At 40.2% G+C, this 16,036-nt stretch overlaps 1 protein-coding gene across 2 annotated transcripts; it reads left to right on the top strand.

The window, feature by feature from the left end:
- The first annotated feature begins 1,631 nt into the window (after nt 1–1,631).
- gramd2b (GRAM domain containing 2B) lies at nt 1,632–14,728 on the top strand. Of its 2 annotated transcripts, XM_084055110.1 has the most exons (15): nt 1,632–1,795; nt 2,202–2,312; nt 2,563–2,650; nt 5,359–5,428; nt 7,161–7,264; nt 8,020–8,115; nt 8,306–8,377; nt 9,113–9,199; nt 10,283–10,394; nt 10,562–10,702; nt 11,148–11,232; nt 11,332–11,436; nt 12,278–12,353; nt 13,627–13,672; nt 14,404–14,728. In XM_084055110.1, exons 1-14 carry the CDS (start codon nt 1,701–1,703, stop codon nt 13,666–13,668), a joined length of 1,284 nt encoding a protein of 427 aa, XP_083911236.1. In that variant the 5' UTR covers nt 1,632–1,700; the 3' UTR covers nt 13,669–13,672; nt 14,404–14,728. The 2 variants fall into 2 exon arrangements, with proteins under 2 accessions (XP_083911236.1, XP_083911235.1); XM_084055109.1 differs by having other exon boundaries at nt 13,627–14,728.
- The last annotated feature ends 1,308 nt before the right edge of the window (nt 14,729–16,036 follow it).

The raw sequence follows: 16,036 nt of genomic DNA on the forward strand, positions 1-16,036 counted from the left end.
GAGATCTACTGTATAGAACAAAGATAGTTTTCATCCTATATCCTTCTATGCCATTGCCAGTGTATGGTACAGGACAGATATACCCCATTAACCCTCTGAGCCCACAGGATGCAATGTTCACTTTTATTTCATTACTGAAACAACATTTTGAGGGTTTTATTTTGCTGTTGCCAGGGACAATACATATAATACAGTATGTACTGTGCATACTAATGGATGTATGTGATTATATGTTTATTGCTTGTAAGCAGTAGTTATTACCATAGAAACACATATTCCATCTGTGTTTCTCAAGAGCAATCTGAAAGGGTTCTCTGAGAGAAAGATGCAGAATTGTGTTTACAGATTAAGCACAGTGACAAGAGAGATACAATTTTAACAATACAATAAACAACCCTATTCATTTATAACTAATTTAATACATCATTAGTTAGTTGTTCCTGTCTCACCCTTATTGTGTATTTCAAAGTTTTGTGTGGTATGTATGTGTCGACATGTGTATATAAACATATCACTGGCAACAGACAGAGGAGAGGACTTTGTCAGTCAGGAGGACAGTGAGTGCAGTCAGTAAACAAACATATAACGGGGCAAGAAGATAAGCACAAGCGAAATTGTGTGTGCGTGCACGCCCGTGCATGTGTGTGTATTGAGTAAGAGAGAGAGAAGGGAGGGAGAGCATGAACAGATAATAGTGAGGCACTGAGAAGAAGGTAAGTCTACACAGTAGGCTATACTAAGTAGAGCAGAGCGTGAATCTCCATAACATGATGTTTATGTTCCTACACTGAATGTGGCCCAGTAACCCTGTCTACGGTCCTGCTGACAGGTGGCTCATATTACCGCCTTTATACCGCACCCTCACATTCAAATACAGGCATGACATGCATGAATGCACGCACGCACGCACGCACGCGCACACACACACACACACACACACACACACACACACACACACGCAATGGAGCTCACTCTTTATGGTCCAGACTCCAGACACATGTTCTTCTGAAGTTAATCCATATAAAAACCTTCTAAATCTATCAAGGAAAGTTTTTGGTAGGAACAACACAGAACCAAATTGAGCACAGTGTACAGAAGATCAAAGCAGAAAGAACAGAACAATGTTTTAATCTAAGCCAAATTAAAGTCTGACAACTTTCAATGGTCCACTCCAGATTCAACTTTATGCACATAGGCCTATGTCCATACAGTATGCCAGTGGTTCTCAAACCTTTTAATCTCAAGGACCCCCAGTTTGTTTTGCATTAGCGACTGAACCCCCCCATAACTCAAGAGAGTGTACATGGAACCAAATGGACCCTTTTATGGGGTGTGAAGGCCTGTAAGGCCAGGGGGGGGGTCCATGGCTCCTATTCCTAGCTATCAATCAGTTAAGTTAGCTGGGGACCCCCCCCCCCCCCCCAAGGACCCCCCAGGACCACTTTGAGAACCACTGCAGTAGGCTTCACTCCCTCACGCCCACGCTTGCAAATAATACACATGCACGCTCTGTTCCACTGTGGTGTGATTGGTTGTGATACCTGAGAGCAGAGAGAGACCGTGGGCCAGGTGGAGGGGAGGGAGGGAGACCTCTCACTTTACATACTGTTGTCTTCCCTTTGCTCCTCTGTCCTCTCCGTTCGTTCTCACGGTAAAAGCTGCAGCGGGACAGACAGACAGACTTAGACAGACAGACAGTGATGACTGAGCCGTCAGGTAGCCAGCAGACTGGACAGGAGGAGGCCAAGAAATGTAGCAAAGGAACCGCGAAGAACGTGGACACCAGGGACTGCCAGTGAGTGTTTGTAAAGGCCAGTTGATCACTGGACCAGGGGTTTAAATGGTTTCACTTCAAACCACGAAAACATAGGCAAAACAAAGTTAGGCTATCTAGTTGTTGTAATGTTATCGTTTCATTGCGCGTAAGCAACAGTAAAAAAATAGATAATAGCAGCCTCTGGAATGGCAGTAGGCTATTCGAAACGTCTTCATATTGCAGCGCCTACCTGTTGAGCTACTGTGTGTTCTTTTGTCTGAATTTGAACTCTGCCGCTGCAATACGCTACTACTGCCCGATGTCGGCTACCCTGTAGGCTCCTACTTCTCTTCGGCTCTGTGGCTCGGGTTATTTGTTCAACGTTCGATCTCTACAGTAACTTGCAATTACGCCGTTTAAAGTTGAATTTGTTCCCCATACATAGTTCGGATGCAGAGAACGGGAATAGGGTGCGAGTGCAGTCAGAGCACCAGCCCCTCCAGACGGATCCGGACCAAACCGAACACACCAGGAGGAATAAGCCTGCCCTGGTCAGGTAGGCAATACTAGGCATGCATACACCGACTGACACATCCACATAGGACACCTGAATGAATGAATGCATGAATAAATAAATAAGTACACAAGTAAATAAATAAATATTCTCAACTGTTCAAAAACAATAAATACGTCAATATAATGCACTCTAAGCACATGTGTTTCTAAATCCATATTTAACTAATTGTTAGTTTTGAAATGCCAGACTCCATGTTGTTGTGGGTCTTAAAACATCTGTTTGCTTGCAGGTCGAAGACCTTTGACCACTCACTGCTGTCTCAGGTCCAGCCTGACCCTGAGGCTAAGATAGAGAGAAAGAAGTCTCACTACAGTCAGGTATGGATGTCTCTATCACTATCATGGCTCAGTTCACTTATAAGTTCACTGATGATAATAAATGGTTTGACATTTATATTGACATCTAGCATTGTATCTCCTTCCTGGAGCTGTTTGAACATGTGGATTTGACTCAAAACAATCTCCACATATGGTAGATGTTTCTCTACCGTATATAAAACATGTTTTGCCATGTCTCAGCAAAGATCATGCTGCTTCCCCTTCTTTTCTGGAAATATAAACTGATGTAAATGCTTTTTTGTTATGTCCTCTTAACGTCTTTAACATAATTATATGAGACCCACCCAGCATTCTCAGAATTATAGCTGGCAAGGTATCTGAAGCTTTTTAGCAACAGCTATTTGTGGGGTAAGGCTGCCAAAATGGTAAAATATAGACTTTTATAGTGCTATACAATGCATGTCTTACATAACCCATTCACACACGCACACACACACACACACACACACACACACACACACACACACACACACACACACACACACACACACACACACACACACACACACACACACACACACACACACACACACTGATAGCAAGACATGTAGGACACCAACCTGCTTGTTGACAATTGAAATGATTAAACTCTTAGACATAATCATTACATACAATGTTAGAGTTATACAATGTCAATAACATGGCACAAACAGTGCATGTTAAGAGTTTGATTTGTCAATGTAGCTCAATGGGTAGAAAATAGCAACAACACTGCCAACGTTCCCTGTGAAGATCAGATAGGTGGGTGTTGTTTTTGTAAATCAAGACTGTGTGCTGGAGTCTATTAAGATTACTTGAAATCTCCTGAACTTAAACGTGAAGTCTGACTTGATCAAGCCAGATGCGGCCTTAAGTTACTCTCGGTTCCACGAGACCTGTGTTACTGTGCGTTCTATTGGGGGATAAGGAACGATCAAGCTTGGATAGCCAACACCATGTGTGCTGTTAACAGTGAACCTTTTTTTCCTTATTTTTTGCATTTCCCCCCTCCTTTTTTAATTTTGAGCAGCCAATACTATTTACACCTTTTCTTTCTACCAATTTAGTCTTTTTGCCAATCAACCCTCCCCTCACCTATCCGTGTTTTACCCTACTGGCTCCCCTGCCAGTGAGGAGCCCCCACCGGGAGGAGGTAGCGCCTCCCTCCTACTCCTCCCGTTCAACACCACTGACAGGCACCGCTCCAGCCTGTAGGAGTCGCTAGTGCCCTCTCTGCCCGTCTTCCCTCCCCGAACACGGCTAATTGTGTTCATGCACATTCATGCTGTGAAATGATATTCTATTATCACAGTCTCCCCCATCTTTTGTGATGTACATGTGATATTATGATAAAATGTCCATGTGGGGTACCTTATGTATTAGAAAAACATCAACTGGAAACAAAAACAGAAGTTCTATTAGAAGGAATTATCATAAGGCTATCCTGTACTGGTCCATTTGAATGATTTTAAGCGTGATTTATCCTCATTAAGGTTTTGTGGGATGAGAAGTAAAAGTAATGAATTGGTGATGTGGTAACTATGGTCCTGGAGACCACTTCTCCCACGGGTATGAATGAGGTGATGGTGTGTGTTGTAGGGTGACTATAGGTTGTTGTGTGGTGTGGTTTAAACATTATCCGACTTTGATATTTTCATTATTCTGACTTGATGGGCCTTAAAGTTGTTAAAGAGTGTTAAACCTATTAGCGCATTTTAAATATAATTGTTAATGGGGTAAACATCTATATAAGTAAACATTGTTTTGAATATTTATTTATACATGTGAATTAGTGTTTGCAGCTTAGTGAGGGAGGTGATTTTACTTATTCAATGCTGAGGGTTTGAGTAGAGTGAGTAGACAATGAGTGACATTTTGATACTTTGAAATGTTATTAAGATAAATGATAGATAGCCTTGAAAAAACAATGGTGCTCATGAAGATCTTCCTCTGGGTTGGCTAGCATGTATAGTGATCCGTTTGTGCTTTAAACTCTGGCAAATAATTTGAGTGCCAAATATTCACTGGGTTCTCCATAAAAGGACATCCATGGTCAAATCCAAGTTCACACAAAAGTGTACTGCCTCCAATGACCAAACACCACTGAGGTCACATTATTTAGCTCAAATTAACCTGCGCAGCAGCAGGTTAGTTTCAGGGCATAAGTTGCTATAGTCATACATTTTTTTTGAACGGAAAATCCAGGATTTCCCTAAATTATGACAGAACAGATCTAGTTAACGCGCTAATCCTGCTTGGAACACATCCCTGATCCTTGCTGTATTTTGCAACAAGCCTCTTGTCAGAGAAGCTGACTAGGCATCAGCCCTGTATATTAAAGTCCTGGTTATGTCTGTATAGTCTGATCGGGTTGAAGTTTGCCAGTCTCAGATATGTCCATTAACTTGCTATTAGTGGCTTGAAAATAGCTCAAAGAAAAAGGTCAAACATAATAATTGTAAAATTGTAATATTGTGCTCAATCTGTGTGGAGGAGAAGATAGTAGTTGTATCTGTAATATTTGAATATTATGCTAAATCATGAAAATGCCGGATGCAAATAAAGCATTCAGGTGTGTGTGTGCGTGCGTGCGTGCTTGAGTGTGTGTGCGTGCGTGTGTGTGTGTGCGTGCGCATGGGGGGTTCATCAGCATGCTGACATTTATGAGACTATGGCTTTGCACTCTAATGTTGTGTGTTGTGTTTCAGCTGTCTAAGACCAACTCCCAGTACCATAAAATATTCAAGGAGATCTGCACAGAGGAGCAGCTCAGACAGAGTAAGCCTTTGATGAGAAAATGATCAGTTCTACCTTAAATACTGCATGAGAGATTGTGTATTAAACTGTTATTAGTTATGTGTGGAATGAGAACTGAATGAGAAATTGAATATTGTATGCTGTATTGGGTACTTTATGAGCAATTTCAAGAAGAGAGTTTTCATATTTCGAGTTTTTCCATTGATGAACATTCAAGCCCACTTGTTGCAGAGTTTGGCTTTATACTACAGTATATTCTTTAGGGCCTAAAGAATATACTGTAGTATAAAGCCAAACTCTGACATGTGTGTAAGGTACAGTACTGTCTCATAAATAAATAGGGAAAGGAGTGCTGCTGGCAATATAATACCCATGTAAGAACTATTAGTTTCTCTTAAACTGTAAGTAGTGAGGGTTTTGTTTAGGTAATGGGGTGCAGGTGCAGGAAGCTCAAGTGACTGCAGGGCTGATGAGACAAACAAGTGTGTATAGATGCCTGGAAGGGGCAGCCAGGTCATGGGGAAAGGAGGCCAGGTCTGAAGGCATCTGGTGGCTTAGCAAAGCAATGGCATGGGAAGAGTTAAGCCAGGGACATGAGGGGGGAGGGCGGCTGGAGCCAGAGCAGGAGACCTCAAGCGGATGGATGTAAAGAAGTAAAGGACACACATTCTAAGCCATAGCATGCACTGGGAAGCAAATTGGAGCTGATTATATAACAAAGGTCATAATCATTCAAAGATAGTGTTAATCATATACTTGTCCACCGGGCTCTCATTGATTTAATTGCATTCCATCAAACGTCTGGCTGCAGTTAGCCTACCAGTGCCTGACGAATCTAACAGCCATGACGGACCAAGAAAGTGACATACTTGTCCTTTTCGTATTTACGTACCCTTGGTCAAAACCAGTCCAACACAGGCCAGAAATCAAAATATGGAGCACGCAACAATCCCATATCCCAAGACAGGCAAAAGGTCAAAACATGCAGGTGAGGCAGGCAAAACAGGTTCCAGAGACAAGTCTGTAACCCGAAACACAGAACATAAATACAGGGGCTGAGGCTGGACTCAGGTAACCCGGAAAATGGAGTACAAGAAAAGAGACTAGAGAGCTAAGACATAAAGCAGTAATGACACTTGGCAGGGCTCAGATAACCGGAAACACAGAGTACAAGTAAGGACAGAGGCCTGAGAGCTAATACATGAAGAGGTAACAGCAGTTAACAATCTGGCAGGGAACAGTGGAATTGAGCTGCTATAATGAGTGATTATTAGTGCTTGATTAGGGAATAGGTGCAGGTGGGGAAGCTCAGGTGACTGCAGTGCTGCTGACACAAAGTGGAAACTGTTGTGTTTGGATGGGAGAAGCAGTCAGGTGAAAGGGAAAGGAGGGAAGGTCTGAGGGCATCTGGTGGCTTAGTGGAGAATAGCAAGTTAGAGGAGTTGAATGAAATGTGGCTGGACAAGAGTAACAGTTGTGGTTGGAGATGAGAGACAGATGTGGCCAGAGAGGAGAGACAGAGAGGAGACTGTGACATCTCTTCAATAATTCGTTTTTCAATTGCATCCCTGCAACAACACAACAACAACAACAACACTTACTTACTTTGCCTTAGTCAATCTGGCACAGTATTGTTCTACTTGGTATTTGATTTTACAGTGAGTGGTTCATTGGCTCTCTTAAAGTCTACAATCAATTTGGTAGTTTATAGAACTATTGTGTAAATGGATGTGTACTTTTCTCTGTGTATCAGGTTATACCTGTGCCCTCCAGAAAGATATGCTGTACCAAGGAAGACTATTTGTCTCAGACAACTGGATCTGCTTCCATTCTAAGGTGTTTGGCAAAGACACAAAGGTATGTAGCGTAAGTCAGCTCAAAATCTAGATTGACAAGGCTGTTACTGTTACCATCTCAGTCTCTGGCAAAGACACATACAGTACCACATCTTCATCAATTGAAGCCTGAGCTTGAGTTGTCTGACAAAGATAACTTAACAATTTCAAATACTGTGGAGTAGACAGACACCAAAAACAGCATGCCATGTAGATGGATTTATTCATGACAACTGAGGACATTTGTTGGTGCTACCACTCCAAAGTCTATGTCAAAGATACCAAAGTTCGGTAAACTTATCTGTATTAGACTAGGGTTACATAACTGGACTAAATGTTTACTCTTACAACTATTTGTTCAAATAGCATTGAATCAAATAGAATAGAAATGTTAGTGTCCACACATGTATTAGGTCTAGTATGGGTAGAGAGACCATCATACAGTACAGTATGTGTTGAAGTGTCGCTGAGCAAAATACTTGACCCCCTAACAGCCCAGTCATGACCATAATCAGTCCATAAATATACGTTTCGATTTCAACCACTTTGTGTATGGAATGAATAAAAAGATACAGTGTCATATTATTTATTCATGATTTAAATATAGGTCAGTACTAGTAGGTAAAGTAGGAAGGTATAAAACGGAATGCTGCATCATGAGTGCATCTGCAACATCTGTTCATACTCAGGAAACGTTGTACATGTGGCAGTAAATGTTCCTGCCAAGCAGTATGATTCATCCACGGTTTGAAGCTGTTACCTAATTCTCTCTTCCAGATTGCCATCCCAGTGGAAGCTGTAACTAACATTAAAAAGACTAAAACTGCCATTCTGGTGCCAAATGCCCTGGTGATTGCTACAACAAATGACAGGGTAGGAATACACTGTCTATCTGATGTGTTAACATTATTAGTAGTGGCTGTCCATTAACCAGTCATTGAGCATGATATATTTTTGTATCTCCTTGATGTTGAAACATCAGCTATATTCTGCAACCACTTTACTTCAGATCAAAACATTGAGTAGCACTAAGCACTAAACATGCATTTGTCCTCCCCTGCAGTATGTGTTTGTGTCCTTCCTGTCAAGAGACAACACCTACAAGTTCCTGATGTCTTCCTGTCTACATCTGGAGGTAGGAGCTGTCCACATGTTGTTTCTGGAAAGCATGATACCAACGTATCTAAATATCATACAGATGAAATAGTGTATCAATTTACACAGGGAGTAGTAATGGTTGCAAAGAAACGCTGTGGGCCTATTTTGGGGCAGGTGGATTGGCGCAATGTCCTGAAGCAAAGTAGTACTAGTATGTTTTTCCCTGCCTGTGTATTTGGAATTTTGGGGACTCACTGTGCACTGCTGTGGGAGGAGATTTTTTTTTGGAGTTAATCAGGCTTTTGCAGTCCAGGTACCAAAGCATTGTCAGAGTCATTTTTTCACTTCTGAAAATGTGCTTTTACGCTAAGGCCTTTTCTTTCTTATTGCCTCTCTTTTTATTATGTCTTTTCTCCTTTTTAAGTATTTTGTATGCCTTCTATTTGGTTTGGTTTGGTTTATTATATATATTTTCTCTCTTTTAAATGTTTTATTATTACCACATATTATTATTATTATTTCATTGCTGTCGGGCAGAAACCTTGTATCTCCATATTTCAACTTTTTATGTTATTAATAAATGAATGCCCTACTTCATCATACAAGAGTGTCACACAAACATTGTGAAAATAGCAGATATACAAGCTTACAACGCGTAGTATCGCGACACGTTGTGAGTTTGTAGATTGGCTAATTCCACTATTTTAAAATGCCTTTAAAATGATAATAAAAAAGGTTTCCACCCGACAGCAATGATATTATGTTTGTCTAGGAAAAGAGCCCATGCAGCAGCCCTGTCCCCTCAGCAGAGAGCAGCTTCAGAAGTCAGAGGTCACCACGGTCACCTCACTTCCCTATGGTCAGTAGAACACAACACAGCACAGCACAGCACAGACACTACACATACTTGACACACCATCAATGCAATCTACACAAAGTACACATAAGTGTAACTGCAGAGTACAGTCACACATACAGTATGTGTTTCTAAGCAAACAGAAAATACGGTTCATTCTGTGTTTATAAAACAGGCTGGACTTCATACAGACCACATAGTGCACTGACATATATCTGTACAGATATAGATCATATTTACTAAAGTGTTTGTGCGTGTTTCCTCTGGGTGTTCTGGTTTTGCCCTACACCAAAACACATGCAGTGTGCCTTGACCATGGCATTGGCCTTAGAGCCAGGAGCTGGTTTCCTGGCACTGTTCAGTGCCTGCTTACTGCTCCTAATAGATTTGATAAGGATGGTTCAAATACAGAGGTTGAATTTCATATAACTTAACTTTACATACAGCACATAATGTACACCACACATTCGGTGCTCATTAAGTCACTAAAATGTCACTCGAATAGCCTACTATGACTGTCCAAGTATTATTATTATAGTATTGTTATGTGTTTTTCCAAAACATCATAATGGCGGAAAATCTAGTTAGATTGACTTAAGTAGTTCTTGAAGATGTCTGTAGCAAGTTTTGTGTAAACTGTACTCATGGCGTAGGAGTTATGACTTCAAATGTCCCCCTTTTCTTTTTTTTTTACCTTTAATTATAGTTGTTGCATCATTCTGATATGTGTTGTGCAAGTAACTTCCAATCTTTGGTGAACATTAATTTCTCTATTATTTACAATTGAAATTGAAATTGATTGAAATTTTTATTAGGCAAAAGAATGTAAAACAACACAGTTACATTTATAATACTTTTAATACCCATCTCATGGGAATTTTCTAAACTGCAGCAGGAGAAGAAGAAATAAATGTAAACACAATAGGGTTTACCCTAATTAAACTAAGAGGATTAACTGATTATCTGAGTGTCTATGAGGATTTCCCAGGTGATTCCATTGTCCCGGATAGGAAAGTGAGACAGAGACAACAGGAGAAGAGATAGTTCTCAGTGAACTAACTATAACTGACGGTATATTTTCTGTAGAAATTTCCTGGTGATTTTAGTGACCTAGACGGAACGGTGAGACACCGACGGCAGGACACCGAGGAGAGCAGTAGCTCTGATAGCCAGACACCGGACTATGAAAAACTACCAGGTACAGTAAACCTCCTGCTCTCAAAACCATATGCACAGCAGAATACATACTGTAACAGATCACATATCAGTAGAATACGCTACACAACCTCATTATATATTTCATGTTTCTGTTTATATATATCTATGTGTTGTCTATTGTTGTCTATTGTTATTCGGCATGCATAGAGTTTCCTGCTCCTCCGTTCCTGGAGGTGCTGAAGCAGGGAGAGAACCCTCCATCTGCAGATCACACAGAGCACAAAGTGAAGAACCCACCACACAACCCACAGAATGCTGACACCAAGCAGCAGGAAGCACACTACACTGGTCAGTGGTCCACAATGTGCTTTTTTTATTTTTATTTTACTTAAGTAAAAGTGGCAATACTATAATATAAAATTACTCTGTTACAAGTGAAAATGTTTTTTGATTAATGCATAAAATGATTGCCATCCAAATATGCTTACAGTGCCAAAGTAAAAGTACTCATTATGAGTACATTTTTTCTCAAATCCGTCAAAATGTTTCAAAAATAGGCTATTATAAAATAGGCGTAATGTTTTGTAATGATAATTTCAGTAACTAGTTACGTTACTGTATTTATGCACTTACTAAGAAAAGCTCTATACAGACTAAATCAAAACAAGAGAAAACAAGACAGCAGCACACATTCCTAACTCGCTTACAGGTTACCACAAGAGTTAGCAAACAGCCCCATAAAACACAGTTGACCAGTCTACCAGTGGAATAATCCTTGTTTTACATTTCACAGCTACAAAAGTGGCAGACGTTGTGATTGACTGTAGGACTCTGAAGCCAGTGTCTCTCAACACACTGCTGCTGGTCTACCTGTTTTTGTGAGTTTAAATTATTATTATTATTATCATTATTTTCTTCATCCGTTCAGTTATCAGGTTTATATCTATTCATGTGTATGCCATTGTGTGTTTCTTCAGAGTGTTCATTCTGGTGCTTTCCTCCTGTTACATGGCGCTCAAGATCATCTCACTAGAGCAGAGGCTGACCTCACTGGGGTCCATCACGGACCTCACACTGGACGAGTAAGATCACACCACCAACAAGCACCTAGTCCTAGGTCCTTACTGTTCACAAAGAGTCATGCCTGATATATTTTCAAGATATGAGCAAAAACGTCATCACATATGTTTGATATTTAGGGGTTTAAACTCCAAGGGCTGAAATACTATTGTTTTGTGCTGGTTTTTCTTTACACATTTCCATTAATTGGTAAATGGTAGCGATATGAGATTTTCAAGGAAGTTGTGTGCATTACTTGTACAACCATTATGACCCCAATCGGCCTGATGGGGGCGTTATAATTAAAGATAAAAATGATGAAGTCTTTTGCAGGATTCTGAGAAGTTTTGTTGGGCAGGTACTTTACCACTGCGCCACTGAGCACCCAGTGTTTTAAGGCGAGTCTGGAGACTTGTGTGCTAGAAGCAGGTTAGGCGTGACAAAAAATCACTTTCTTTGCGGGTCACGTTTAGGCCAATGAGGGATTCTGGTGTCCTAGCTCACTATACAATTCACACATCATGACTAACCCCATTGCTCATCTTGAAGTAAAAGTATGCATGAATTATTTTATACTCCTTAGACCAGGAGTCAAATCACAGGATTTGTGTTAAGATCACTTCAGTCAGTGCTTACACCAGGCACACACCTCCCAGCTCACTATATGGCTTCATTTATAGATCATGTAATGCAACTGAGCTGTGTTATTGCTTGGCATCTTATTATTCCTTTTCCTTTGTTGGTGTTGTTGTAAGTACTGTATTAAATGATCAGCAACAAATTGGAACTATATTAACTTTTTCTTTATTTGTTTATGTATTATGTTTTCATATTTTAACTTGAATTCATACTTGTGTGTTTCAGAAGTGATTATCTGCGACCCGAGGTAAATGCAGAGATCTACTCGGAACTCAGCCTCAACCTGATAAAGCTGGAGAAGGTTAGTACATGAATGTAATGTCTGTTAGTCTGTCAACTGGCTGGCTGGCTCAGTGGTCATATAGTGATCAATTATTTCAACTGTGGATCTGAATCTCCAAAACCTTTAAGAATAGCAACAGTATGTATGGGATTGGAAACTGGATAGACAGACAGACAGACAGACAGACAGACAGACAGATAAATAGGTGGATTGGTGATATACATAGCACATCTGCAGTGGTCTGCCTACTCGACCCTGGAGTCAGGTATGACACCTACAGTATTGGCTGGCAAGTAACCCTGCCTGAAGCTTAAAAGCCCAGTATCTTCCCTGGCCAAGCGGATAGTATGTCCTCTTGCCAGAGCAATAGTTACAGTTGCTATTTCCTCTCTCTCTCTCTCTCTCTCTCTCTCTCTCTCTCTCTCTCTCTCTCTCTCTCTCTCTGACATGTTACAATGCTTCTCAGGGAAACGTCAAGGATATATAAACACAATAAAGTCGTGTGACTTATTTCCATTGTGGTCCTTGGTCTGAGACAAACAAAACATTACAACACAAAACAGGCAATGCAGCAATACATAAAACACTTAAGAATACTAAACACTGATCACGGATTACGGATTGTAGCTTTACGGATTGTAGCTTTAAGATGCACAACCCTTTTGACAAGTGTTGCTTGGCAAAAATGATGTATCGTCTTGTGATACTAGAAGGAGACATTGGATTGTTGTGGTGCAGACATCAGCATGTGAAAGCACACACTATGATGAGCTAATATTAGAATTACACCTTTGGACAAGTCCTCTTATAGCCATGAGAAACCTGAGGCAAGGACTGTTCCTGTGAATCAAACATTTATAGTGAGTGATCTGCTTAGAGAGAGAGCTCTGCATGTAGTCATCTTATCTTTAGGGTCACTTGTCTGTCTACTCAGTGCTGTCATGACTGTCAGATTTCATTTAGACTGTGATTGTCTGCTGCACACTAGCCTGATTTATACTTAGTTGCACATAGTGTCTCGCACTGAAAATAGCAGATCTACAAGCTCACAACTCATTGAAGCATGACGCATAGTGAGCTTGTAGATCTGCTATTTCCTCAGCGAGACACTGGCACACAACTAAATATAAATCAGGCATATCTGTCTAATACGTTTATCTCTGTTAGTGCATGTGTTAGTGAGTAGTCTGTTTGACTGTCAGTTACTGTCTATTAGCCTGTTGACTCTTTGTCTGTCTGGGGGAGGAGGAACAATTTATTGACTGATAGATAATTTGTCTTTCTCAATCAGGTGCAGAGGAATCTCCAGAGACTGCTGGATGAAGCAAACTGAAGACGTCAGTGTAGTTAATTATACTGTTCATATAAACTCACAATACTGTTATGTATTGGACCAAATGCCGGTCAACCTGTGTCTGTGGCTGGCGATTAGCCAATGAAAAGTAGCCCAGTCATGCCTCAACCAGTTTTTCTACCCTAAAATATCATTTGGTTGACAAAAAAAAATAGTTTCATGTGCTGATTATACAGTAGCTAGATTGACAGTTGCTTTATATACCACAGTATTCAGTTCATCAGGTGAAGGCTGGGTATTGAGAATACCCAAGAACGTATAAAAATAGTGTTGTTACAGTAGACATGATCTGAATGTTTTTAGTTTTGTGTGCATAATAATGTAAATGCAGTGGTGCATTCAAAGCAACCTAAAGATTTGTCCAATCTGTATGTTAATACAATATAACCTATACAAAGGTTAGTCAAAGGTCATGTCTAACCTAGCACCTAGACATATGATCTGACATGAATTGTGACCTGAAGGTCAAAATGTAATTTATCCCCTGAGCAAGTAGGCAGGCTCTATTAGCTCAAAAGTAAAAAAAATATCAGCATTTGCACAGGAAACCGGGTTCAAATCTGGGGTAGAAGAGGAAAGTCACATAGTGCTACTCTAAGGACACTTTGGCATGACACAAAACTGTAGACCTTTCCATTATAACTGTTACCTGACTTAATAAGAAGATTTTGTATTTATTTTTTATCACTGTTCTATTTTTCTCCCCAATTTTAGTAATTGCCAATTCCTCTCATATATACCTGTATAGTCCATGTTACTGCCAACCCTTACTATTTGGTCTGAGGAGGGTGCAGACAACCATGTATCACCGGGAACATGCTGTCACTCCAAACTCTGCTCCCTGTGAACAGGCGCACCCTCTGAAACCTTTAGGAGTCACTAGTGCAACGACAGAGAACACCTACCCCTGCCGACTTCCCACCAGCGAACATAGTCAATCGTGTTTGCTGGAGCGCCCTGCCAAGCCGGAGGCACCCCAGATGAATCAAACCTCAGTCTCCATGGTGGTTGGCTGCTATTTGCCCGTACTCCCCCAAATTCTCAGAGGACGTGCATTTTCAATTACTTTTTTTTCCAGGTGTCCTGTGGCTGTTTTTTCAGACTACTGGGTAAGCCTATTAGCATAATGTTTACCCTGTTTTTCAACCACCAACACACTACATATCACTGTTGAATTGAATTGAATAAGTTATTGACAATTCTTAGAAAGTGCACAGTACACACATTTTTAAATCATCAACGTGGATAAACACAAGAAAGCCTATGGCGTGTTTCCTTTGTTTTACTCAGCCTATTTACATAGAGCCTTAAACACCTTTTTTCATAATGATCGATGGAAACCCTGTTCAGTCTTCCCAAGAAGTGCTTCTTAGTTTTCAGGACGTGCTGTACCTGACAATTCAGTATGCACAGAGAGAAAATAAGTGTTAGATGTTGAATGGTCCTCTTATTTCATGCTATACAGTCAAGAGAACCAACAATTGAGCTTTTAAATTTAATTTTAAAAGCTTTTTTAAATGTATTTTTTTTAAGCTCCATATGGTCCTAATTATTTCAGTGAGTCGTTTTCATTCAGTGTCACTCTTTCAGTTTGTGTCACATTTGCCCTTTAGATGTTTGAGGGCCGTTTGTCCCAGTTTTTGACTGTTTGGCTACAGTGATTGATTTTCTTTGCACATTTTGTCACTACCCCTGTCACATGGTTTAATTCCCCACACTTGGCAAATAAAATGGCTAAACAAACATACAGTAAGCTACTGACATTATTCAATTCTATTTTTCAATTCACAAAAACTAAAACACATAAATGACCACAATACATTCCCCATGTACACACCCCAACAACACAATTACACAACAATAGAAAAATAATGTGTATGCGGTGCAGTCAGTTGAATAATTAACTGTGTAACTAATTCAGGCATGAAACAGAGATGAATGACAAGCTACAGTATGTGTCACAGGGATATCCCGTGCCCTCTGAAGTGTTTGTGCACAACTATGTTTAACATTTTAACAAACATTTAAAACATGACTGAGGGCTATATTTGACTATGACATTTATTTATTGAAAATTAAATGAATTGTTTGTCACCTCTCTCCTCTGTTGAATGTTTGAATTTCGGAAATGGCCAAGTATTCATGGACCATTCCAACTCCTTTTCTGAAGGCGTTCTAGAAGAAATGTGCCAAGTGTGGTAGAGTTGGAGCAGGGGTGTTCTTTTTTGGGGGTAAAAGCTTTTAAGTACCTTATTGGTTTGAATATTGTTTAAAAAATATATATATATTGTGATATTTTGAGTAGTGCTAGTTGAATGAATGTTGTTAATTACAGTGATTCGAGTGA

This window comes from Gymnoscopelus microlampas (assembly GCF_963454915.1).
Source record: "Gymnoscopelus microlampas genome assembly, chromosome: 4".
Lineage (NCBI taxonomy): Eukaryota > Metazoa > Chordata > Actinopteri > Myctophiformes > Myctophidae > Gymnoscopelus > Gymnoscopelus microlampas.

What these genes read in the sequence shown, in the direction of transcription:
- gramd2b (XM_084055109.1), top strand. Translation starts at nt 1,701, where the DNA reads ATGACTGAGCCGTCAGGTAGCCAGCAGACTGGACAGGAGGAGGCCAAG. An exon ending in TTGCTACAACAAATGACAGG is followed by an intron (nt 8,116 to 8,305) that starts GTAGGAATACAC and finishes CCTCCCCTGCAG; the next exon opens with TATGTGTTTGTGTCCTTCCT. An exon ending in GGACTATGAAAAACTACCAG is followed by an intron (nt 10,395 to 10,561) that starts GTACAGTAAACC and finishes CGGCATGCATAG; the next exon opens with AGTTTCCTGCTCCTCCGTTC.